The 27,424-nt window shown below is 40.8% G+C and overlaps 1 protein-coding gene across 3 annotated transcripts in view; it reads right to left on the bottom strand.

Annotated features, from left to right (window-relative positions):
- Nucleotides 1-27,424, bottom strand: part of CDH8 (cadherin 8) — a 328,629-nt gene that overhangs the window by 285,741 nt on the left and 15,464 nt on the right. For 2 of the 3 annotated variants that reach the window (XR_013538622.1, XM_072980825.2), the window contains exon 2: nt 20,239-20,684. Coding sequence is in view for 1 of the 3 variants with exons in the window: in XM_072980825.2 (XP_072836926.2) it covers nt 20,239-20,493 (255 nt within the window). In the remaining 2 variants the exon portion in view is untranslated. Of the gene's footprint in view, nt 1-20,238; nt 20,685-27,424 lie in introns of those variants that run through there. The other variant, XM_078380477.1, reaches the window with a different exon arrangement.

The raw sequence follows: 27,424 nt of genomic DNA, 5'->3' as shown, positions 1-27,424 counted from the left end.
CAGTGGTTCCCAGCCCCACCACCTCTGGCAGACACCCACTGAGAGGCAGTGTCCAGAGGAGGTGGGGCTGGGAACCACTGAACACAAGCAATTTTCTCTTGTTTATGCCTCTGTAGCTAACTCCATCCATCATGTTCACCGATCCTGAAGTCGAGGCGCCAATACTTTGGCCATTTCATAAGAAGAGAAGACTTCCTGGAAAAGACCCTGATGTTGGGAAAGTGTGAAGGCAAGAGGAGAAGGGGAGGACAGCGGACGTGATGGATGGACAGTGTCACCAAAGCTAACAACATGAATCTGACCCAACTGCCTTGTGGCACAGTGGTTAAAACGCTGTACTGCAGCTAAAACTGTGCTCACAACCTGGGGTTCAAATCCCAGGTAGCCGGCTCAAGGTTGACTCAGCCTTCTATCCTTCCGAGGTCGGTAAAATGAGTACCCAGCTTTCTGGGGGGGCAATGTGTAGCCTGTATAATTAAATTGTAAACCGCCCGGAGAGTGCTTGTAGCACTATGGGGCGGTATATAAGTCCAAAAAAAAAAAAAAAAAAACCTTCCGGGAGGCAGTGGAAGACGGGGGCCTGGCGTGCCTTGGTCCATGGTGCCACAAAGTGTCAGACACGACTTAACGACTAAACAACAAGCTAATTCCAAGTTTGTCACAATGGTTGGGATCAGTTTCCAGTCAGGGTGGCTAATGCAGGATCTGTCCTCTGTGCTAACACAAGGTGCTGTTAGCAGCTTTCATAGATAAAGGTGTGAATAGTTTTAGTTCCAATCAAGAAGTGTATGCGTGGTTATTTTAGTTCCCATTCTCTAGGAGCCATCCATCATGTTCACCGATATCTTGTTTTTATCTTGCTTTCAGTTTGGACCTGGGGATTCTCACAGGGCTTCAAATCTATCATCTATGCTTCTTGTTATATCTTTATACCCTACAACAAAGAGAATAAGTAATTTATGGAGCATTCTTCACACCTCCAACAATGCAACCTCTGGGTGTGCTGTCTTTCCCATCAAAGTGATGCCATCACCTCCAGAAACTCTTTGCTGTTCTTCCACTCAACAGCTAGATATCAACTCAACCAATCTGAACAACTCCACTGAAACTGGAGGAATACTCAAGACAGAGTCCTTCAGCCCCTTACCAGTTTATACTAAAGCAGACCACTAGAGCCTAATACATCTGTTTTAATCACAATGACACTCAATTTATACTTGCTGTTTTATTAGTTCTTGTTCAAACTGCATGTTTTGTTTTGTTTACAACTTTGGTATGTTTTACAGCTAAGCAAACAAGTATATTCTGGTTTCCAAAACTGATTTGTGACTCATGCATCCAGTTTTTCTGGTCTGGTGTAACATCATCAAGAGAAGTAATATATCTTTCCTGTAGTGAGCTATGTGAGCTGTTCTTCCATTAATGACGTGCACATCTATAAAATCTAGACTGGTGAGTGCCATTCTTCCTTATTTCCATATCCAGCCTATGCCCAGGTCTCTGTAGTTGCTGTTTCTGCTCTTGCTGCTGTTGTTATATAGGATAAGAGCTGTCTCTTTCTTTGCTCATCATTTCCAGTACACTTGTTTGTGCACATTTTAGATTATCCACATTGATTGAAAGCAACCCCACCCCCCACCCCTTCAGTAAAGCATCTTTAAATAGTATATCGGCTCTCTCTCTGGAACATGTACAGATTTTTTTTTTCTAGGCATACTTTGCAAATTGCAAGCACTCTTTCTGGAAAAGGCTGCAGCTGTCTTTCAACCCAAGGATACTGCAGTGTAAATTTCATCTCCCCTGTGGACATCCAACAGAGTGCAGGGCACGACAAGCTGTCGAATTTTGGACTGAAGTCGGATTCCTCGCACATCCCTGATGCCCAGCTGCTATACATCCAGAGAGAGAGAAAAAAAAATATAAACTGAGAGTGTTTCCTCTCTCCCTCCCTCCTCCCCTTGCCAAAAAACCCCACAAGAATTCAGGGTCAACAACTGTAGTTGGGAGCAGCTGTTTCAAGCCAAACAAAAGGCAGTGCCTTCTTTACATGATGTATAATTAGCTAATGGACTTCATTGCATGGACATAAAATGTTGTGATCTCTGCTAGTGTAGCCAGCTTTGCAAATGGACTCAGCATAGAGGATAGGCCTACCGAGGGCTATTATTTATGACAGTTAAAAACAGAATGTGCAGATTGTATCTACAGTCAGCATTCCTCCAGCTAGCAGGTATTAACACAGAGGGATCATAGGTCTGTCAGAGATCATGTTTTACATTAGGGATGGAGGAATTTGCTCATTCCACTGTCTCCTGTATACATTAACAAAAAAAATGAAATGTACTTTTCATCCTGTGGCTAAAACCCTGCTGCTCAAACTAGGGCATTACACTAGAGGAGGCCCATTGAATCAGTAGTTAGATTGAGGGAGTTGATTCCTTCATCAGTTTTGAGTCAAATGGACTTCCTGTAGATGCAACTTACTACTCTGAAGTAAGTTACAACTAGAGGAGGTCCATTTGACTCAATAAAACTGAGGGAGGAGTTACAGTCATGGCCAAAAATATTGGCACCCTTGCAATTCTGTCAGAAAATGCAACTCTTCTATCAGAAAATTGTAGTCGTTGCAAATGTTTTGGTACTTACATGTTCATTTCTTTGGTTTGCGTTGGAACAACACACGCACACAAAAACAGGCGAAACGTCAGGAAGAACAACCTTCAGAACATGACCAAAGAACCCAAAAAACTCACAACAACTGTCAAGGGGAACCTTTACCTTTACCTTTACATCATACTGTGCTCTACACAAAATGCCACTCCAGTACTAGAGGTAAAACTGAAAGGAAAGGAACACAGATGTTAAAGCCAGAAGTTTAAAGATTTGCTTTTCCTTTTCTCTCCAAACCATGACCCATTTTCATAGATATCCGGACTTAATTCATTTCTTGATGACCACTGACTGGTTGGCCCAAGCAATGTTTTGATTCATAATCTCTACATTGAATAGAATAAATTGGTACTGAATTATGCTGGCAATCTTTTCTTCAATATGTTTTGTCACTACACCGAAAGTGCAACTGAGTTTTCACAGTCTTATTTATTAATCTATGGCTGCATTTACCATGTCTTCAAAATGCAGAATGGGTTATTAACAGGTAAGCCGACTCATGAAATGTCCATTTAATAAGTAGGACTGGTATTTGGTATATTACAAAGGAGGCGCTCTGCTGCCTTGTTGGTGTAGCCACACTTCCATTCCAGCTTCTGTGTCCTTGGTGTGTCAAGGTTCCATATTTCACCTCCATTCTTCAACCTACAGCTTGTCTATTATAAGTGTGACATACAATTTAGTGTTCCCTGCAGTGCCAGTAAAAGGACTCAATTTGTCCAAATCTTCAAAAGTTCATGAATTATGTTGAACTGGCTTATCATATTGATAGACAGCAGGGTTTTTTAAAATGTTATCCCCACTTTTGACTAGTTGGTCTTCAATGAAATTTGCAACAGTTCCTGAGGATCTGATTGCTGTTTTTTTTCCAGTATGTGCTCCTGCATCCAAAACTCTGTGTTTAAATATATTTATGGTACAATTTCTGTATCCTTGTATAAAGAATCCATAATTTGGAAGCAGTCTGAAAAATTTTAGGAGCCATATGGAATTCCCTTCCTTTCCTCTAGAGAAGGAAGTCTACTTTCCTTCATCTGGTTAATTCTACACCAGTAGCTGACAATCTTAACATATATTGAAATCATTCCCGTGTGGAATTCTGTTCTGGTTAAATAAAATGGGGTAGGTTTAGAAACAGCTAATATCATATGTAGAAAATGGTTTTGAACTCTTTTAGCATTGCGAAGACCATCAAAGCCCATGATTTCCATACCAAAAATTAACTTTTGCCTTGAAGATACTTCACCACATCCCTCTGTAAGTAAGATTCAGCAGTCTCTTTAAAAAATTGCATACAAGCAACTGTATTCAGTTCATTTCTTTTTATTTGTAGAGTCCAAAATCCTGTAGCTGAGAAAGGTATGCTAAGATAAACAATAATTTTACTTTTTTAAGGCCTTTTGTTTTTATATATCACATATGTAAGGTAAATAAGTACACCACATATGTACTTTTTACCAAATACTAAAAATTTGGATTTCTCTTTCTGCACAGAAAGAGCTAAACTGTCTTAGCAATCTTCTAAAAGCAACAGATCATGCTTAGGAAAGGCTAAAAGGCATGCAGCGCTGCTGATATACCAGCCATTAGCTCTTAAAGTACCCTCTGGTTGGTTTACAATTGCAATTTACATCCAGAAGTTAAAGATGCCCTTGTTTATGGAGGCAACCAGGGTAAAAGCTCAGGTGAAATCTATGAAATTGCATAAAGGTAAAGGTAAAGGTTCCCCTTGACAATTTTTGTCCAGTCGTGTTCGACTCTAGGGGGCGGTGCTCATCCCCGTTTCCAAGCCATAGAGCCAGCGTTTGTCTGAAGAAAATCTTCCGTGATCATGTGGCCAGCGTGGCTATACACGGAACGCTGTTTACCTTCCCACTGAAGTGGTCCCTATTAATCTACTTGCATTTGCATGCTTTCAAACCACTAGGTTGGCAGGAGCTGGGACAAGCGACGGGAGCTCACTCCGTCGTGTTGATTCGATCTTACGACTGCTTGGTCTTCTGACCCTGCAGCACAGGCTTCTGCGGTTTAGCCCACAGCACCACCACGTCCCTGGCATGAGATTGCATAGAGTAGATTCAAATTTCATTTCCACCCCAAGCTGATGAGGTGGCCGTATGTAAACTAGCAAGCTACTATTCTCTCATCATCTACAATCCCAGGACATCAACATTTGTCCGTTGTCAGGGTGTTCTTGTGAAAGAAAAAAAAAACAGCCTAAGAATCTGTATCACAGTTAGAAAATATCTTATTATCCCAGTGTCACTGGATTGAAGCTTCCTTCAGAGAAGGATGGGAGACAGAATCAAGAGGCATTTAGTGTGCCTCATATAGAAATGCCACCATTATAATTAATGACTTCATTGTTACCTAACACATCTACTGCTATACTTACTCCCTGCCCTTTAAAAAAAAAAGCAAACTACACTTAAGTCAGTGGGGCTTATTTTTTAGTAAAGACATGTAGGATGGCACTGGCAGGTTTTAGGCCTGAAAGACCTGGTCACAAATCAATATTCAAAGCAATACATAATGAGAGTAAAGGACTGAAATTCTGTGGCCAGCTATTTCTTTACCCAGCTGATGCCTTCAGGTGTGAACTTTACCTGGTCTGCATTTTAAAGAGAGCAGATCAAATTGAATTTCCCCCCCTGTTCGTCTGCTAGAGTGCCCTTACTGGAAATGGCTGCAGTTTAATGAGGAGATCCTTTGAGGCTGTATCTCCTTAAAAATCAAATTAAAAATAAAAGACAATTCTTAGCTCTAGTGGAGGGTGCAGAAAAGAGATTCTTAAAAATCGTGTTTTAAAAAACTCATTGAAAATGTCGCTGGGAAATCAAAAATACCTTGTCTCTAAGAGCTATACTTAGAATCTAAGAAGGCAGAGTGCCAATTCAGAGTTTATATGATACGCATGGATTCTGTTTATGCTACCCTTTCTTCCAATGAATACTGCAAAAGATGAAGGAGGATAGAAATCTTATGAATGCCCCACAGACTAAAATAAGTCCGTGGGTATTTTAGAAATGTGTTCTGCAGTCTCTTACACATCTGCCAGTTTCATCCATGGTACTGAATATACATCTTAGGAGAAGAATCTTGCCACCTGGACCTACAAATGTGTGTGTGTATATATATATATATATATATACACACACACACATTTGTAGGTCCAGGTGGCAAGATTCTTCTCCTAAGATCCTCTAGTGCTTAAACATATATGAAGTGGACAGAAGTCCATTGCCAATTTTGGGGAACTGTTATATGGTGCTGGGGGAGTCTTGACCCCCATAACACTTGGTTTGCTGCTTCTGAAGAGTTCCAAGGCTGGAATATAGGAGAGGAACATAGGCTACAACAACTGCTTTGGAATGCTCGTTTGTCCCAGGCCTGCATTAAAATCATATATAGTCATGTCTACACAGTTTATTATGCCAGATGCATTCCATAGGTAACAAAAGAGATGCAAGTCATCTCTTAGAAGTTGGAAATATTCTTGCAATATAAGAGATAGTAGGTTTCTTTCTCCAGGTGCAGACGGGCAACTCCTTTCGGTTCTAGCGTACTTGGGCAACGACCTTCACTTCAGCAAGCTTTCCCTTTAGTGACTGCCTACATAAGTGAATTGCCACATGGCTGGCGACATGAGTAACCTTTAGTTGGATTTAGGCATTACTGCTCTTTACTACTACTTGTGTTTACCATCTCTCATAGTGGTATTTCTTTGTTCCTTTTTAGTATTTGCACACTTCTTGTTCTTTGCTTAATACTGTATTTTAATGACGTAAGCTGCCTCTTTATACTCACTGATTTCAGCTTTGAATATTTTCTTTCAAGGATATAAGCTATCTAGGGCCCTTTTAAAGGAGAAAGGCAGGGTAAAAATAAATAAAATAAAATAAATTTAAGGCAGGAAGGCGATTTACAGGAGCTGTCCATGGTACTTAATTCTGAGAGCTTTCACTGTTTGGAAAAATTAAGTCAAAGAGACATGAAATTGAAACCAGCACATGATTATGAAGAGGATCAGTGGGAGATTGTCTATGATTCCAATTATCTATGCTCCCATTCAATTCTGTATATACCAATACTTGGTAGTCTCTTGGAAAGTTCAGCTCTACTGATATTTTGATGTAGTCTAACTAACTGAGCAAAGTGAGGTAGCGGTTTGAAGATTCTTCAGCCCCTCGAGACAGCTTATCTCCAGTACAAGATTGACACATCAATCCTGCTCCCTTGTAATGATCACGGCAATTTGCACATTGCATTTAACTCATTTATCTGATCAGACCTTTTCCTTTTCTAAATGCTTACACATGCACAGACGCACAAACACACACAAACACACAAAGCAAAACAGAGCAGAATAGTGGAACACAAAGATACACACAATTCAATAGCTGCTGGTGTTATTACTTCAAGCAACAATTACCACATGTTTAAAAAGCTAAAGGTAAAGGTTCCCCTTGACATTTAGTCCAGTCATGTCCAACTCTAGGGTGCGGTGCTCATCCCTGTTTCCAAGCCATAAATCCAGCATTTGTCCGTAGACAGTTTCCATGGTCACGTGGTCAGCGCGACTAGACGTGGAACACCGTTACCTTCCCACCAAGGTGGTACCTATTTATCTATTTTCATTTTTACATGCTTTTGAATGGCTAGGTTGGCTGGGACAAGCGACAGGAGCTCACTCCATTGTGTGGATTCGATCTTACGACTGCTGGTCTTCTGACCTTGCAGCACAGAGGCTTCTGCAGTTTAACCCACAGCGCCACCACGTCCCTTCCAATAAACCACATGTTTAACATGCTGTATATTCTGCAGAAATGTGCAAAAACGAATCATGAAAATGTTGAATTTTCCCCTACGCCTTCTACTGGCAACAACAAGAAATGTGGCAACTTACAGTGGCTAGGAATGAGCTTTTTTCCCAAATGCATCTCTCTCTCTCTCTCGCTCTCTCTCTCTCTCCACTACAAAAGAAGGGACCAAGTCGGGATTTACATCCATAGTGCTAACAGACACTTTGATGTTTTTGCTGCAACCAGGAGACACAGCGACTCCCCTGGAAATAATACTAATGAGACTGCAATAGTGAAGATAGATGGGCAAGTGGCAAAATCAGAGCTCTCTGCACAACCTGGATAGCCAGAGGCAGGGAGCTGATTTATATCCTACCTCCTCACAATGTCCCTTTATATACTCCCACATAAATAAATGGAGAGCAGCCATGCCATTCCTTTTGGGAAGCTTACACCACCATTCTGAGCCCGGGGGATGACTGCCCTGATTGATGTAGAGAATCACCTCTCACCAAAGTGGGAAACTGGGCTGCGCCATTCCATTTCAGGCCGCAGGCTGGGATTTGCATTCAAAAAAACACAGCAATAAAACAAGCAAACAAGAACAAATTCCTCCCAGTAGAAAACAGTGGGCCAAGAGAGAAGGAGGCTAGCCTCGTCTCTTGGGAAAGGTACTGGAAATTTATTGGCCCATGATCTTCCACATCACCCACCTTCCTATCATCACCATGTTGGACATTTTGCTAGTCAATAATATATAACAGGGAATACTGAAGTGCTTGTTCTACTAGCAATGCTTGGCTTGGCAGCAGTTCAGCTCTGAAGTGTTTTATGATATACATTTTAGGCTATAAATAGTAAAGAAAGAAGTCACAGCAATACTTTGAGTGTATGGGTATGGGTGTATGTGATGCTTCCAAATAGCATCTTTTATATACCACTAGTAAAATGTTTCATGAGGATCAAGATAAGTCTCATGAAGGGCCACACAAAACAGACTGCAAAGAAAATGTGGTCCCTTCAAACCTAAGACTTAATATACTTATATCTTAATTTCAACTAGCTGATTTGGGTTTTCAGTCAGAATCACAACTTTCAATCAAGGGGTCTAGTCATTCATTCAGCTTTTGTTTAAGAAAGGTTTGCAAAATATCGTGGACTGTGGCAATGGAAGAGGAACATTACCCCTTAAATTCTTTTCTCAGTGTAGCTAGCTCCCCACCTCTGAAAAGGTGGTTATAATGATTGCTTTGTGCATTGATTTTTCTCTAATGCATCTTCAAGCAACCCAGACATATTTCATGACATATGCCTGATAGCTCAGAACAAAGGTGGGACAATACATTACCCATAAGTTGTTTGTGGTTCCCCTGCTAATCTTTGCAGCCCCTGGAATATCATAGAACCCTCAACTTTCATTGGTAGAATTTGTATCACTATTATTGTCATTTTTACCTCAAAACAAATAGGATCGTCACTCCTGAACAGTGATTCTCCTCAGTCAAGGCACGATGTTCTGCTTTCATGCAGGGGTAAGGAACAAAAGGCGTCGGACTGAATCTGGCCTTCCTGAGACCACCATCTGGAGTAAAGATGGGCACAAAGTACTGGTTTGCAGGTTTGTGTTGGGTCATTTCTCAGCCAGACAGGTGTTTGGCACTTCCCACCTCCACTCAGAGGATGCACCTGGGGTTCTCAGCCCCTCCTCCTCTGTGTGCTGCCTCTGGGTGGGTGCCTGCTAGAGGAGGTAGAGCTAAGAAACACCAAACATCAAACCAGTGGTTCATGTCCATCTCTAATCTGGAGGTTGCTTGGGTTTTCTATGTGGTTTTTCATCATTCTATGACACTATGAAGTTTAATTGCAAACAGTAATAGCTTCCACCTAAAATACATTGCTGTTTTAGCTCCCATGTTTTTGCTATTGGCCCTGCTCATCACCTGAGTACTCTTCCTGAGAGCGTATCTGAAATTGAATTTGACTTTCAGGTTGCAACAGGTTCTCCATGGTCGCTTTAGGACAATTCTCCCAACTTTGGGTTCCCAGATGTTTTTGGACAACAATTCCCAGAAGCCTTCACCACTAGTTTCTGCAGGCCAGGGTTCCTGGGAGCTAGAGTTCAAGAACACCTGGGTTACCCAAGATTGGGAACCACTGCTTCATGGCAACATGCTCAATCAATCAGTCAATCAGTCAGTCAGTCAGTCAGTCAGTCAGTCAATCAATCAATCAATCAATCAATCAATCAGTAAGTCAGTCAGTCAGTCAGTCAGTCAGTCAATCAATCAATCAGTCAGTCAGTCAGTCAGTCAATCAATCAGTCAGTCACTCAATCAGTCAGTCAATCAATCAATCAATCAATCAATCATTTGCACTAGCCATTTGCCATAGTAAAGTAAGTATAAAATCTACAAAGATACAGAATCAACGCATCCGAGTCAAAATAACGGATGAATACATATGCATCGGATAACTATACCTACCAAAATTGGTCAGATAAAACTATATAAGACTACTCCTTTAGAACCATAATTGACCTAATTTTAATTGCTTCTACTAAAGATTTGGCTGTCTTGTTAGAGCAACATGCTCACTATAACCCACTTTTTTTCAAAGTGACCTTCCAATCTCTTCTAGGTTTGAAAATCAATATATAAAAAAAGTCAAATTTTTGAAAAAGAGTCAGCCGGCAGCAGTTCCTATGTGGGACAACAATGGACCCTGGACCCGTCAAACTGCCCAGTTCTTGAATAAATGGACATGACACCAGACAATTCTTTCAAATTAGAAATAAAAAGCCCCTAATGGATCATGCTGGAGCTTTACCTTATCTGGACTCCTGTTTCAACTGGCTAATAATTCTGACTACTTTCATCTTGAACGTGAAGAAAATATGAAAAAAAAAATGCCTAACCTTTTGCTGAAAACAAACTGAGATAAAATCTTCAACTGTCTGCACTAAACAATTTCAGTAGGTCCAGATTTTTCCAGCAAGGAAAGCACCATGATAAACAGCCTGTGGCTGTTAAGAATGATAAGCCTGTCAGGAAAACAGGAAGCAGCAACTCTTAAAAATAGTTGTTTCTTGTTGCTATGTGCCATCAAGTCAGTTCCAAGTTATGGTGACCCTATGAATGAGCGATCGTCAAAATCTCCTGTCCTTAATTGTGCTGCTCAGCAACTGAAGACTCAAGCCTGTGGTTTCCTTTAAAGAATCAGCATATCTCATATTCATTCCCCCCCCTTTTTTTCCTGCTGCCTCCAACCTTTCCCAGCATTATTGTCTTTTCCAGAGACTCATACTTTCTCATGATGTGCCCAACATTTTTGACTCCAGAGATAGCTGAGGCTTGATTCGATCTAGGAACTACTTGTTCATCTTTCTGGAAGTCCAGGGTATCTGCAAAGGTCTCTTTCAGTACCACATTTGAAACAAATAATCCCCCCATTAGCTTTTTTAATTGTCTAGCTTCCACACCCATACATGGTGATCGGAAAGACAACAGTGTGTGGATGGTCTTCATCCTGGTCCCCAGTGACTCATCCTAACTCTTGATAATCCTTTCTAATTCCCTCTTTGCTGCCCTTCCAAGTCTGAGGTTTCTTCTGATTTCTTGGCTGCAGTCTCTCTTTGGATTGATGATGGGACCCGAGGTATACAAAATCTCTATTTCAATTTCTTTATTGTCAACATCAAAGCTGTGGGACTCTTCTGCAGTCAAACAATAGGAGACAGGAACTTAAAGCCAGAGTTTTTAAGTACGCAAAGCCAAGAGCACAGATAGGTGAATCTTTGGTCTCCCACACCCAAATATATTTAATTTAAATTTTTTTCCCCACGTAGAAAGAATTTCACAAATTCTGGGAAAATCTTACAGTTAAGAATAAAGCAAAATTCCCACTGAACTCTATAATTTCATAAATGAATTAAGTCACCACTATAACATATATTCCTGCCCATAACCTTTAGTCTGGTTCTTTCTCTATGTCTTTCTCTTTTTCTCTGTGCATAGGGGGCATTCATGCTCTCAGATGGGAAATATATTGGCATGCAAACATGCCATGACACATTCAGCAAGAGTAGGAAAAGAAAGATCATGATGATAGGGCAACATTGAGAATCCATCCTGCAGACAGTAGTTTCAGCATCTTCCATCTAGCCTCCCATAGTTCTGAAAGCAGTGATTCAGACCTGACTTTCTGAATTATTTTACAGAGATGACCCTGTGTGAGTTCCATCTGGTGCAGCCCTTTACATAGTGAAGTCATTGTAGTTCTGGAATTTCATTATGTGGTTTCCTCCTGCTCTGTTTCTTCCTACTTTTACTGGTGAGAGGAGAAGAAGAAGAAGAAGAAGAAGAAGAAGAAGAAGAAGAAGAAGAAGAAGAAGAAGAAGAAGAAGAAGAAGAAGAAGAAGAAGAAGAAGAAGAAGAAGAAGAAGAAGAAGAAGAAGAAGAAAACCACTAATTATTAAAAAGTTACAAGAGCATTCTCGGGGATCAGAAAAGAATCCAGAAAAACAATAGAAGCTTACAACTAAGAAAGTGCATCAACCTGACTGTTTGTCAGTATAGTTCTTTTGAGTTTGGGGCTTACTATTGAATTATTCAGTATTGATTCAAAGAATGAAAAATAAAAAAGGCTTTTGTCATTTTCAAGCCCCTGTGTATTTATGTTTGCTGCTTTCATCTCCTGTCCCAAGCCATAAACTGTAACTGTATAGCAGAAACTAAATATCTTAGCTTAAAAAAAAACAATAGAAAGTGTCTGCCTATTAAATTGGGTTCAGTGCCATTTAACACATCACCAATTATGTCTGCTATATATTTATCATGGGCTCAATAATACTGGCAAATAAGAAATGCAATAACATGCCTACACACTTTATTGCCGTGTGCAGTCGCCTAACAACTCTACTTTATTTCATCGTTGTGAATTCCACGGTTGTCTCCAATGAGAAGAACAGGGGCATTTCAGGCCCCACAGTTCGGTTTGCACATCTGGCGCAAAGGTGTTAATGCATGCACAGGAGGCTCCAGACATTAACAGCTGTTCTAGATGGGATGGGATGCGTGGACATGCCGTCTAACTCCACAAGTGGGGGGAAGCAGTAGAGAGTGGCAAAAGGGTGTATAATTGCAAGATTAGATGGTTAACCATTGGAAATCCCATCGCTCCTGTCACAAAAGTTTCTCTTAATGCTTATCCACCAGCATAGGATGCTGTAGTCCCCAAGAATTGCATGGTGTTGTAGAATTCATACGGAACTAGACCTACAAGGTAGACATGCCGAATCTTTGTTATCTGGAGAGTTACGGATAGTGCCCACTGGACACTTGTCATGTACATGTTTTTTTTAAAAGAGAGAAAATGGCTAGGACTGAAATTGTACCTCTCCAAAATTATTGTTTTTGGCCACTGGGGTACATTTTATGGTGCACTGGGACAAATTAAAGGAAAAAAACACAGTTTTTCAGTGAAACACTGCTTAGCAGCAGAGGTAACATACTCTGGTTGTCAGTAGATTGGCCTTATTTGAAAGGGGTAGCTGGAACTCTCAGGAAGTTCAGGAAATATGGAGCGTGCAGTAATTGTCCCCCTCACCGCACTGTTAGCACCCAATCCACCCGAATGAGGTCAGAATATATCCCAAAAATTACAGAATATATCCCAAAAGTTTTTTAAAAAATCCTGGTGGATGAAGGCTAAACTTGAGGAGAAATGTGCTTTGTTCAGGCTTGCTTCCCCAGCTAGCCAGCCTGAAACAGTAGTTGATTTTTTTTTTTTAAAAAGGCAGGAAGGAAAAAATCAGATCTGCACTGGAGGGAGGGAGGGAAACTAGAATCTGGTTGCCTATGGTACACAAACCATGCCTAATGCAACAAACTATGAATTCCAGATTAGCCTGGTGTGTGGAAATTATCATCTACCATGTATTTGAATATTATTTGTACTCACAAATAAGAACTAGTGTTATTGGTCATAAGAAGGGAAACCTCTTATTTTTTTTGAAATTGACTCTCTTTTTCCGCAAGAAGACTATTTTAGTCTGTGATTTTCTTTGGGTGTTAGAGCTCATGACATCACAGCTGGAGCGTGATGTAAAGAGCGATGCTCAGAGAATTGCATAACCTCTCTGAAACTGATTGGGTTCTTTCCAAAGACTTGCTTTTAAAGCAAGCTTTGCCTTAAATTCCTTATTCTCATCTAGCTTCAGATGCAGCTTGCTGTTTAAGGGAGTGGGGTTTTTTTAATGCATCAGTTCCAATTGGCTCAATAGCTGACATGATTTGTTTATAGGGATACAGGATTACAAGATGTTAAATGCCTCCTGCAAGGTGCAGCTGAATGCCCTTGGCAGCCAATTAAATGCATCATCCCTTTCTTAGGAGGTGATGCCTTTCAGAGTGCTGACAGAGGATTTAAATCAGACATTAGAAACTGAATGCAGGAATTTTTGTGCGAACTGCTTCCACATTTATTTCCATATATAAATGTGAAGCATGCAAAGCATCTGCCTCAAAGTCTCTAATGAAAGAGAGGTGTCCATCTTCCAAAACAGTGGCCAAAATCCTATTGCTTAGTGTAGTGAATCATACTAGATTAGGTCCATCGAATCAAATGGAGATTTGGTGAGTCAACTCCTCTGTAAGTTGGATTCAAATGGGCCTACTCTAACTGCAACTTACTATACTAAAGTAAGCCATAGTCAGAGCAGGCTCATTTGAATCAATGAAACTTATGGAGAAGTTGACCCACCAAATCCCCACTGATTCAATGGGTCAACTCTAGTATGATTTACCATGCTAAGCAACAGGGTTTTGACCAGTGTGTTCAACATTTTGTACCCTCAAGAAGCTGTCAAATGTCTTTTCTTTTGTCATTTGAATCCATTAGTTTAGATACTGAGCAAACAAGCACATTGAAAACAGAACAGCAGGTTTCTTGTGCAAACAATTGTATGAGTGGAGCTAGCGATCCGAAAGAAAACAGCAGTAGTTTCTCCACAGCTAGTGACCACTTCACACTTCAAATAGGCAAGAAACCAAAGTGTCTGTGGAAATATATAACTGACAGGAAGAGACTAATGTAACTTCCTGCTTTGTGTATCTACATCAGTGCAATCATTACAGCCCTATGGAGGGTTGGGGGAGGGAAGTCACCACTAATGCCCTTAACTGGCTGACTGGCTGGCCCCCACCCGTTGCCTCCTATCAGACTCATTGGATGTAGTCATCACTGGATCTGAGACAGGTATGGAGGCAGGTCAACCAGCCCAGGAGGAGGAGAAAGCTAAGAGAGATGACAGCCCCTGAGAGAAGGAAAAAAGGGGAAGATATAAGCTGTCAGCTAGAGGCCATAAAGGAAGTTCTAGAGAGGGTAAGGAGGTAAGGGATCCAGAGACCTCTGAGACTTCGAAGGAAGGCAAGTGAGGAGATATTTGAGATGAGCTAGAGGAGGCCTTAAGCACTGATGAGGTTGTTGATCACCCCTACATTGAGGACCCCTGGGTCGGGATCCTGACTCATTTCTGGCTTCCCCAAGGATGAGGTCGAGGCTGGGGTGGGTTTGAGCTGCCAGCCATAGTCACATTGGCCATTGGAAACCAAAACATCTGGAGGACTAGCCTGGCCCCACAGTAACCCAGAGATTGTGCTGGAGTTCCAAGAGGCAGAGAGAAAGAATAGCAGCAACTGTGGAGTTCCAGTCTGTCACAAGGACCAGGTACTGTATCCTGACATATACCACGGATGTGTCCCTGTAACTCCCAGTGAACTTAACATAGGGCTCAGACTGGGCTGAGTGGTGACTCATACTCAGTTTTCTAAGGTACCTTTGGGGGTAAAGGATACTCCTAGTAATGGTTTGCTTATACCCTCTGCTCCTGGTTTAATAAATCCAGTTTTGGACAATCTCCACAGTCTTGAGTCCATACATACAGGGATGGATGATGGATTGTCCAGCGGCTCCACACAGGGCTGTTGGCACCCACAAGGGTTCTTTTACATATTAGCTAGAATTGGGAGCCCTATGCTCCATGCAGATGGTATAATTCAGCATTAACTACATCTTCCCTGACAGGTGCCCCCCCTTCTCTGTTTAAACATCTCCAGCAAAAGAAAACCTACAAAATCCCGAAGCAGTTGCTTGTACTGGCAAAATTACAATGCGCCTATTCCTAGCTAAAAGAAATGACATAATTATGTACTTGTACAAAAGACCAATAATGAGGGAACAGGGAGACCAACGGTACAAGGAAATTATCAGTCCAGGAAAAGGCCTAACACCACCTTCCTCCGAAGCAAGTTCTGCCTTCTTCCATCTGTTCTGTAGGGTGCTACAACCAGAAAAATGAAAATGGGAAAAAGGAAATAAAAAGAAACACAGCAACAGAGGGAGGGCAGTAGCTGTTACAAATACTTCTAGAAGAAAAGGAATATGCCCGCTGATTTTAACCTGCTCTTCCCCCCCCCCTTTTTATATTTACTAACACACTTGAATAATGGCTAAAATTAAACGGAGACAGGACACTTTAATGATGCCATAATGCACAGTAGCTTGTGATTTAATGTTCCGGTGAATGGAAACCTACTGGTTTTCCTCTCTGTTTTGCTTCTTGCTTCTAGTTTTGTTCTGAAGAAAGTGGCACACATACGGCTCGTAAGATCACACATCCTTCTGATTGCCCTGCAGTAACAGGATGAAGTCAAGACGTGAGTGGCTGGCTGCCTTATCTCGAAATCTGTTTTCTTTTGTCAGTTTAAACGTCTGATGGAAACATTTCCTTTACTAGTGAAAACGTGTTTGGGAACGTTGTTTAGAAGGACAAATGTCTGGGTCTAGGTTGTTGAGTCTGGGTCTGTGTGCATGTACTGGCATGCGATACGTTTGATTAGACATACTTGCACAAAAAGAAAGTGGCTCTCATAAACAGATGGGGTGGTAAATCCTTCACCATCATACTGTGATAGACCTCTGAGAGGGAGTTGATGGAATTAAGAAGATTTTGTGAAGACAAAGGTGTTACTCTAGAATGAGGATTTGCATAATGAGAGTTTTGAAGCAAGGTACAGAGGTATTTTCTGTTCATCTGGGTTGTACGTTCCTTGGTATGTGTGTGTTTATTGGTTCAGCCTCAATTACAGGAGAGCATGTGCATTTGTTGAAATAAATTAGTATGTACAATGAGAAATAATCAGCACAGCCATTTGTAGTCCTGGATCCTGACTTTCTTCTATAGGTTAAATCACAAGCTACTGTGGGTTATGGCATCATGAAAACGTTCTGTCTCTCTTTAATTCCTTCCATTATTCAAATGCATTGGTAAATACAAAGGGGAAGGAAAAAAAGCAATATAACCAGCAAAACATATTCATTTTCCAGAAGCATTATGTCTTGTTCACATAAACCACCTTGGAGATATACCAGAATATGATTTTTTAAAAAATAAAATAAAGAATTCATGACACAGTCAAAAACCCTGCCTATCCCAATCCCAAAAATTCTGGATTCAAATCTCCGATTTTTTTTCTGTGGAGATTTTGTGTACATAACTACCCCCCCTCTCTTTCTTTTGGCCAACCCTACTACACAGTTGTTCCTTCACTACATTAACCAAGCAATACATACAGGGCTACCCAGTGCGCTGTAGTGGGCAGTGAAATGGACGGATGCCTCAAGAAACATGGATTCAGCCATGGAAACTCAAATGGGGGGGGGGCTGGAATTTGTATCAACTACTCCTTTAAAATATCACTTACCTTGAAAGACCTCTTAGGGTTGCTATAAGTCCGTTCTCACTTGACGACACATAAAATACACACATATAGGTCTATTTTGTTGGATCAGAAGTGTCTTTAGGGAGGATGCCCAGACTCCACAATGAAGCAGGTACGTTTTGGAGTAGCTGTCAATGGGTGATCTAAATCTTAACCTCTTTATTACACATCTATGATCCAAGAACCCTTGGAATGCTCTGTATATGGTTCTGGTTACTGTATGGCAACAGGGATGACGCCAGAGCTGGAAAGGTGATTTAAAAAGGCAACCAAACAAATAAGGGATTGAGAAAAGTGTCAATGAGGAAAGGTCACATTTGTGGTTCTTAGTCTTGGGGGGAAAGGTAGGCAAAGGGGGAACATGACAGAGATGTGAACAATTGGTCTTAGTGTGGACAACCTGTATAGGGGGAGATTTTCTTCCCCCTCTTCCAATAATACTAGCAAGTGTCAGCATTCACTCACCAAATGAAACAGATTGGGGAAGGGGAGAGTAGAGCGTCCCCTCAAACCATGGCAAAATTGCCCCCACATGGCCTGGATGGCAAATGGATACTTACTGGGCCTTTTTAAAATTGGGGAGTGTGGCTGGGGTATTAGAAGGCTTGCCTTTGAGTAGACTCAAACTTGGACCTTCCTTTAAGGAGTCAAGCCACCTCATACTGATTCTTCCTCTTTTCCTGCTGCCTTCCACCTTTCCCAGCATTGTTGTCTTTTCCAGAGAATCCTGCCTTCTCATGAAGTGCCCAAAATATGACACCCTCCATTTCAACACCTTTACCTCCAAGGACAGTCAGGTTTGATCTTATCTAGGACCCTCTTGTTTGTCTTTCTATCTGCAATGCTCTCCTCCAGCACCACATTTCAAAAGAATAGGTTTTTTTTTTCCCCATCAGCTTTCTTCACTGTCCAGCTTTCACACCCATACATTTTAATTGGCAACGTAAGAGTATAGATTGTCTTGGTTTCCAATAACACATCCTCACTAGAGATGAGCACAAATTTAAAAAACGAATCGCCAAATTCATTGAAAAATTGCTAATTTGTCGATTCATATTCATACGAATCAAAATATAAATAATGCATTTTTAGTAATTTTAGATTTGTTGATTTGTTTGGCTAGAAAACATCCCCCAAGGCATCTAGAGACACCAAAAGTTCAGGGACGTTTCCTTTGACTCTCGTCTACAATGCCTCCAAGTTTGTTGAAGATTGGGTTTTGCCAAGCCAGCTGTTAAAGGGCACTCTCCTGGGGGGGGGACCCACTTTGATGTCTGAAACCCAGTCCTCATCAAATGTGGACCGATTGTAAATGAGAGTCAGTAGAAGCTACTCTGTGATTCTGGTGTCGATTCATCAGGAAAAAAATTCATAAATTCATAATTTGTGATTTAATTACCTCGACAAATCATTAATGAAAATGATTCACCATTTTTCTGATTTGTGACCCTCTCTAATCCTTACATTTGATTATCTGTTCAAGTTCCTTCATTGCTTCCTAGTCTCAAACTTAACCAAAATCCTTTAATATTGTGGTTTTTTGTGTGTGATGTGGCCTGTCATTTCAGTTTCAATTCCCACTCACTGTTTCAGTCCCGTATTGCTATGTTTGTGCATGTTGCTAATTCAGTAGAAACAATGAAGCAACAACTCAAGGAAAAATCATGGTATTCCAAACAATAACTTCATGGCCAGAAAAGGTTGCATACTCCCAAATGCAAGAAATATGGATTGTTTTGTCCTAATACAGGGCTTTTTGCCCATCAAAGACCAGCTGCTTTTTGTTTTGCTATTATATTTATTTCTCATCTCTAACCCCCGCTTGCTCTGGTTTAGCTGGGGGTGGATTTGCTGTATGAAGACAGTGAGTGTCTGATATATCATCTGTGTTGCTCAGACTGTTTCTATTATGGTTCCTAAGGTTTTTGATGAGTTAAGTGGTTTGTAGTTATTTCATGTTGTGATTGACAATAGAGTGAAGTGTTCTGCCTAGCTCTTTATTAGTTTTACTCTTTCTTTTTTTTGTCCTTGGATTCCATGGGAACGTAACAATCTGTCTCCATATCATTACCAATGAAAATAGAAGATTTCTATTTGCCAGGCAGAATGCATGCATTAAATTCCTGTTCAGTTCAGACATTGAAAGCTACCTATTCACTGGGGGGAAAAAGATGTACTGCTGATGCTTAAGATTACCCCCAGAATTCTTATTTTACATTTAGACCTTTCTCTTTCAGTTTTGTTACCTTTTCGCTACATCCTTTTTTCAGCCCCCGCTTCTGCCAGCCATCTATCAGTGTGGTCTCTGGGCTGATCTTCCTCAGTATCTATTCTAGCTCACTGCCCCAGCACTAGTTCTAATCCTACTGGGACTTCATCCATCACCATCAGACCTGAGGAAAAGTGAAAATAGCATGTCCTTCCCCTCCATGCTCCTGCGGACAATTCCTAAAAATCTCCTGCTGTACCATTCAGTCATCAACTCCTTCTGTCATCTATTCCACACACATGTTGTTGCCCCCCTTTGGTGCCACCTGAAGCTGCTTACTGTACTGCATGGCAGTGCCGATTCCATGTATATTTCACTTTCTTGGTGCTTAATGGCTTATTGCTCTACACCAAAGAGACCTCACAGTGATAGGAACAGCTGTTCAAATTTCAGTACAATCTTGCCTAGGCCACCAAGACCAGAGAAATTCAAACACTTAGCTAATCAGACAATCATAGTGCTCTAACCTCAGGACATGGAGTCATAATCATGAACCCTCTCATCCTCCTTTCTCAACACCACCACTAGTAATGTCAGTACTCATAGTATTTTCTGTACTAACTACACAAAAATCAGTTCAATGTCTGTATTAATCATAGGCAACAGTATCACAACAGTAACAGGAACACGTGATTTGGTAGCCAGTTTGATGGGAGAACACAGGCAAAAGGAACATCTGGCAACAATCTCATTGAAAATAGTAAGAATGTTGACTTACCCGGCCAACTAATATAGGTTCTGGTCCAGAAAACTCTTCCAACACAAACATTTGATTCCATACCCAGCCCCTCTTGGAACGGTTCAATATTCTTTGTTCTTCTCTTAGCTCACCGAGTCCTCTACTGGACCTGCTTGGTAATACTTGAGAATGATTCACTGGAGCCATGTACATAGATGGGAACGCAGTAATCCATAATATTACTAATGGAGCCCACGTATCCATAAGCATTTCTGTTAGTCGTTCAGGCATCATTCCACACGCTAGGCAAATCACAGCTGACGATGAAATGATTATTTTGCTTCCTTCCAGATTATAGTCATCAGATTCATCATGGAGCAAAGATGATTTACTTACAGTTCCATCACGTGTATAGTAAATGTAAACAGAAATTGCTTTGATGATATAAAACACACCCCTTAGGGATTTATCATCTTCAAGGATGCCTGAAAAATTAAGACAATACTTCAAGTTAGCTATAAAATAATTAGAAGGTTACATCCATCACTTTTGAGTTTTAGATAATAATTTCAAGAGCTGGGATGCTGGAGAATAATAGCCTGAGATTATGAATTCAGATTACTGTTCTAATTTGTAGATAGCATAATTATTTATTTCTATGACCCGAGTCCAATCTCTAGTCCCAACTACAGTAGACCCACTGAATTGTGGTTGAGTGGTAAGTAACACTTATTTAAATCTTACATATTCAAATGATATTCTCAGGTTAGGATTAGTGATTACATTCAGGTTTAAGTATCCTTGTTTGAAGGGTCATGTCTTTGAAAGAAATTAAAAACAGTACCATAATCTGTCTGAAAAATTTTTTATATTTCATTGTTCCCTCTCATTGCAACTTCTTCTTCCAGTTTTAGGGTATTATGAAAGAGCACCAAGATGAATCACATTGTCCACATAGTGGTGTCTCCCCTTGTTCTTTTGGATTGTTTGGGGTCATTCTAGTTTTGTTTGTTTGTTTGTTTTAGATATGAGCAAACGTTCTCAGTATTTGCAGGGAAGTGTGTTTGTTTCCCCAGTATGGCCTCTTCATGTACCTCTGAAATTACTCCCTGACCTCCCATTTCCTGCACAGATTGCTCCACCACCAAGTTTTGCCTATCTTGTTCTCTTGCTCACTTCACTGTCTTCTCCCTTCCCTCCTCCCTTCCCAGGGCTCAAAAAGGTGAAGAGTGACCAGCACAAAAACAGGAAATGGCATCCATTAATACACACCCACAAAGTGCATGGAACAGCACAGAATCACAGATCCTGCAATGGAGCAAACCTAAACAAAGTAGAACAAAATACACTATAGGTAGCAGTAGTGCTGAAAGGAAGGAAGGAAGGAAGGAAGGAAGGAAGGAAGGAAGGAAGGAAGGAAGGAAGGAACCAACCAACCAACCAACCAACCAACCAACCAACCAACCAACCAACCAACCAACCAACCAACCAACCAACCAACCAACCAACCAACCAACCAACCAACCAACCAACCAACCAACCAACCAACCAACCAACCAACCAACCAACCAACCAACCAACCAACCAACCAACCAACCAACCAACCAACCAACCAACCAACCAACCAACCAACCAACCAACCAAGGCCTTTCGTCATGTTTCAGCCTTGCATTGTTTGGACACTAAGATGCACTACCAGTGTCATGGGTGCAAAGAGAATTGACCAAATGCTCGGAGTGGATGGGCTCATAGATGGATGCCCATCCCAGTAATAAATGATAATGGATGCTCACTTCAGCTATGATCCATGAACCTGATTACTATACTTCAGTTTGATAAGTCAAGCCTGGGGGTGACCCAAAATATGCATGGTGTAGAGAAATGGATAGGGTGATTCCCGCTCTCCTTAATAATACTAGAACCTGTGTTCATTCAATGAAACTGAATAGGGGGAGATTCAAGACTGGAGGGAAAATGCTTTTCATATTGTTCATGGTCAAACTAAGAAATTCACTAAGAAATTTATATTTATTTGAACCTGGGTTAAGAAAGCTCATGAAGGACAAGATTGTTGCCAATAGCTACTAATCCTGGTGGCTAGCTATATATTGCCTCTAGTATCCATGTCATTTTAGAAACCGGAATATGCTTTGATAGGGGTTGTTGTGATGAAGTCTGTGAATATCCCATTGGTATCTGGTTGACCACTGTGATGATTTTGGTCTGATCCAACAGCGCTGTTCTCTTCTTCCACCTGAAAGCTTAAAGTGTATTACACACTGTAAGGGGAAGTAATTAAATAACTCTGGCCTCGATCCCCCTGCCTAGTGCAAAAAGTTATATCCAAAGGGCAAAGGAAGAAACTTGTACTGAAAAATATTCTGTTGTGTGCTTTGAATGTAGTTAATGTATCCAGCAATAAAGTCACTGCAATGTTATTTTGGTATGACAAGAGAAGGACAGAAGTAAAACAAAACAAAAAAAATTAGACTATCAGAACCTAAATCCAATTCCTAGTCATAACAAGAGTAGGCACACTGAAACAATATGATTTACAAAGGTGTTGATGTACCATTACTGGAGACCAGCAGTGGGATTTAGCCCGAGAATTGCTATTCTAACATTTTCAAAGCACTGTGTTCATTTAGGTGCTTTAAACAAGAAAGAAATCCATATTTGACAGGAGATTTAGGCTAATTTTTCTCAACTCAGAAGTGTCCAATTAAGTTTCCATTGAGCGATCGCTAATGCATCAAGATTCATTAGCCAGAATTGAATCCAATCTGAGAATGGCTCTTTGGGAAAAGCTAGCAGCGCCAGGCACACAAGAGTGGCATCAAAGCACAAGATTGAGGAGAACCAATAATCATGATTTGAATGGCTTTCACTTTAAGCTTAACTCAATTCTCAGGTTATTTTAGGCAACTTGGCCTACAAGATGGATACAAATAGATGCTTAAGACAACCTAGAGAATAGCATTAAAAAAAGAGACTGAAATCCTATTACACAACTTGTATTTGTGGAAATGTGATGATGTCATCAATGCGCACAATTTTCAATAATTCAAAAAATTACCAACAGGGGGAGACTTTGTCCAAGACTTCCTCCTCCTGGACTGCAGCTCTCAAGGTTTCTACACCATGGAAAGGATTACATCAAAGATGAACAATTCATACCACCAGAAGACGGAATGTTTTAAGTATCTTTTAAATACCTCATTCTTGGCCATTTTCCACATTCATTCTGAAACTTCTTGCCAAGAGTTCCCCACACAGAAGTGAGATGTCTTTTTTTATTTATTTATTTATTTTTGGCCTGTTCTTTTGCAGAAGAAGCTGCCAAATTCTACAAAACTCAATTCCCTTTCTAACGAAACTTATACAGGAAAAAATGATGCTTCGCACAGGAGTGGTAATAATTATGTGCATATTGTGTTCCTTACACAGAAAAAAAATAATAACCACAAAACGCTAAGAAATCCCATGAGATTTCTTGCATGGGAGGTACACAAAGAAATTTCATTGCAAAGGATTTTCGTTCCCCTGTTTTTCTCACTGAGAGAATGAAGTCACAACATTCCCATTCCTGTGCTGATGACCTTCTCTAAGTAATCTTGATTGATGACCTTTATGAGGTTAGGTTGGTAATCAGAGTTAGTTCTAGGCATAAAGGACAGTGATAACGGCCATTTGGAAAGTTGCTTCTTTTGCTTGGCTAAAGATTTTCTATTTTCTCCCTTTCCCATCCACAAAATCCCTGGAAAGGCAACTGCATGGACCCTCAAGATGCCCAGCTTTCTCTGATTAATAGCGTTGTAAAGCCAGGTGGTAATATTCTTTTATTACTAACACATTTTAAGAAGGTGGTTCATTATTTTATTTAAACACTTTGTCTCTATTTTGTCTGCAGTTTTAAGCAGCAATGAAAGTGCTGTTCAACATCAGTTTTGTACATTATCAAACTGTCATGTTCTAACTGCCTGTAGTACTAACAAAAAAGGAGTAAGATTCTTTCAACACCCACATGGATAGGACTACACTGCAGTAGGAATTCAGTGTGATGTGTTCCTCTGTGTTTTGCTCATTAAGTGGTGTGTGTGTTCCGTCAACAAGTCAGAATCAACTTATAGCAACCCTAATAAGGCTTTCAAGGTGAGATATTTAAGGAGTGGTTTTGCCAAGCGGGATGTGGTAGCGCTGTGGGATTAACTGCAGAAGCCTCTGTGTTGCAAGGTCAGAAGACCTGCAGTTGTAAGATCGAATCCATGCGACAGAGTGAGCCCCCGTCGCTTGTCCCAGCTCCTGCCAACCTAGCAGTTCGAAAGCATGCAAAATGCAAAAATGCAAGTAGATAAATAGGTACCACCACAGTGGGAAGGTAACGTTGTTCCGTGTCTAGTCGCGCTGGCCATAGAAGATTGTCTTCTGACAAATGCTAGCTCTATGGGTTGGAAACAGGGATGAGTCAGACACAACTGGACAAATTGTCAAGGGGAATCTTTACCTTTACCTTTTGCTAGTTCCACTCCCCCAGTGAGCTTCCATGGCTGGGGGGGTTCAAACACTGTTCTCCAGAGTCCTACTCTATCACCCTATCCACTACATCACAATGGGAAATCCATTAAGTGGTGAGTAGACATCCTTTAGTCTCAAGAGACTATGGTAATGTGCTCAGAATAGAGGACTTGGAACAGCATCTAGTGTGGCTGAGAGGCCAATTTGAGAGCGACCATCCCTTCCACACTGAAGACAAATACAATCTGTCCCCAGCTCCCTGATTTTGTTGCTTTCATGACTGCCTCTTTGCCTCAGCTTGCTGGACAAGGGTCTCTTCATGTGGTAGTTCTACTGAAATCAGCTGTGCTTATGCCCACATGATATGCCTACAGTAGAAACACAAGAATGCAATTTGACAAAATATACTTGTCTAAATATCATTGATCAGGGGATGGGGGCTGAGACAGTGCACATGAACAAATGTAATGGACTTAAGTGCATTGATCCTTAAAGCGTAAACACAGACATTGCTTATAGAGTGAAGTATGTTGGTGAATGATGGCACTCAGAAAGCTCCTTACTAACTTCATATGGGCTCTTTTGCAAATTCAATTATGCCACTTTGCAAAGGAAGGACTGCCACAAACCTTTTTTAAAGCTTAATAAAGTTTTTTTAAAATGAGAGAGAGAGAGAGAGAGAGAGAGAGAGAGAGAGAGAGAGAGATGAACTGTCTTTTAAAAGCAAGCCATAAAGTCTTCAAAATCAATATTTTTAAGGATTTTTCAAACCACGGAATGCCTGTTTCACCCAACAAGCTACCTCATCATCATTCTGATGCATTGATTTATACCACAGCATCCAGTGGAGACTATACTCTAAGCCTCCAGAGAATTTCCCATGATCAGAATATGCTGTGGGCCCTGTTACGAATGACCACTCTTTTATGGACAATCCACTTTTAATTTCATTTCCCATTCATTGCTGCCTTGTTGGTCATTGTGATTACAAGCCATAGATAAATCCTTTGACCCCAACAATTCATTTAGGTGGGTTGTTACATTTCAAATGTTGCAACATTGATTTTATTGAAATAAATTACATTACCACGGGTAAACAATTAAAAATGTCTTTGATAGCTCTGTTTGAACAAAGCTAGGGCAGAAGCAAGATTCTGAGTGTTCGGGCAGTCAATTATCCTTTGGGCCAAATTTGATGTGATACAAAGAGCACGAAAGAAATTAAAGAAACCAAAGCATATCTACCATTACAATACAGTGGTGCCTCGCATAGCGATCGTTCCATTTAGCGATGAAATTGCTTTGCGACACATTTTTTGTGATTGCAAAAGCGATCGCTTTGCGATGTTCCCTATGGGGGAATTTTGCTTTGAGATGATCGGTTCCCTGCTTCGGGAGTCAATGTTACCATCCTCCTCTAGATTTCCAGTCCCTTTTTAGTTAAATTCACAATGCCATCCCTTTCACTTCAGAAGCTAAGCAGGCTCAGGCTTGGTTACTGCTTGGGTGAGAGACCAACAGATAATGTCTGGGATACAACTAAGAAAGATTCCTGTCTGAAACTCCAAAGAATCACAACCAGAACTGACTCTACTGGGCTCAATGGACCAACAGACTGCCTCAGTATATTTATTGAGTATCCTATGCATATCTATTTAAATTTAAGTCCTTTTAGGTTCAATAATATTTGCTATCAGGGTAAGGAGCTTATGACCACACACACGATCCCACAGCACTGGTGGTGCTAGCTAGGGCCAACTAAATTTGCAGTCTAGCAACACAGAGTAACATGACTTGATGATACACATTATTTACTGCAGCCTAAGCCCTGGATTTTATATACAGCAGGTCCCCTGTATCTGCAGGGGTCCTATTGTATATAAGTTCCACGCACTTCTGCGATGCTGAAAAACACGGATTCTAGTGAACACTATTTTAATAGTGAATGTTATACATAGAATGGTCTTTGCCTCCCTCTCATGGTCAATTCTGGTAATGCCAATATGGAAATATATTCCTCTAAGAAATGAAATATATAGCATTGTCTCTGACTCCCTCTAATGGCCAGTTCTGGTAACTTCATCTTTAGAAATATATATTTCTAGGATTTTTCTTTTAATATTATTAATATTTTTGGACCATGGATAAGTGAATCAGCAGATGCTGACCTCATGGATGGGGGGAGGGGGGTCCTACTGTATACTACTATAGTATTTCAGGCAAAACACCAGGTGGGCAAAGTATATGTTGTGTAAAAGAGAGAGAGAAAGTATTTACATGCAAGGCAACAACATAATTGAAAGTCAAGGCTCAATTGAGATTTTTGTTTTGTTTAGTTGTTAAGTCGTGTCTGACTCCTTGTGACCCCATGGACCAGAGCACGCTAGGCCCTCCGGTCTTACACTGTCTCTCAGAGTTGGGTCAAATTCATGTTGGTCGCTTTGGTGACACTGTCCAGCCATCTCGTCCTCTGTCGTCCCCTTCTCCTCTTGCCTTCACACTTTCCCAACATCAGGGTCTTTTCCAGGGAGTCTTCTCTTCTCATGAGATGGACAAAGGATTGGAGCCTCAGCTTCAGGATCTGTCCTTCCAGGAAGCACTCAAGGTTGACAATTGAGATTAATCTCTTTTAACTCAAGCTTGTATCCCGCTAGATAGCTCAGTGGTTTAAGTCTCCAGCTGCAGATCCAGAGGCTGGAATTCTGATTCC

This window comes from Pogona vitticeps, chromosome 10 (genome assembly GCF_051106095.1).
Source record: "Pogona vitticeps strain Pit_001003342236 chromosome 10, PviZW2.1, whole genome shotgun sequence".
NCBI classification, from domain to species: Eukaryota; Metazoa; Chordata; class Lepidosauria; order Squamata; family Agamidae; genus Pogona; species Pogona vitticeps.
The sequence above is the reverse complement of the archived record's forward strand: the minus strand, read 5'-3'. Positions and strand labels throughout refer to the sequence as shown.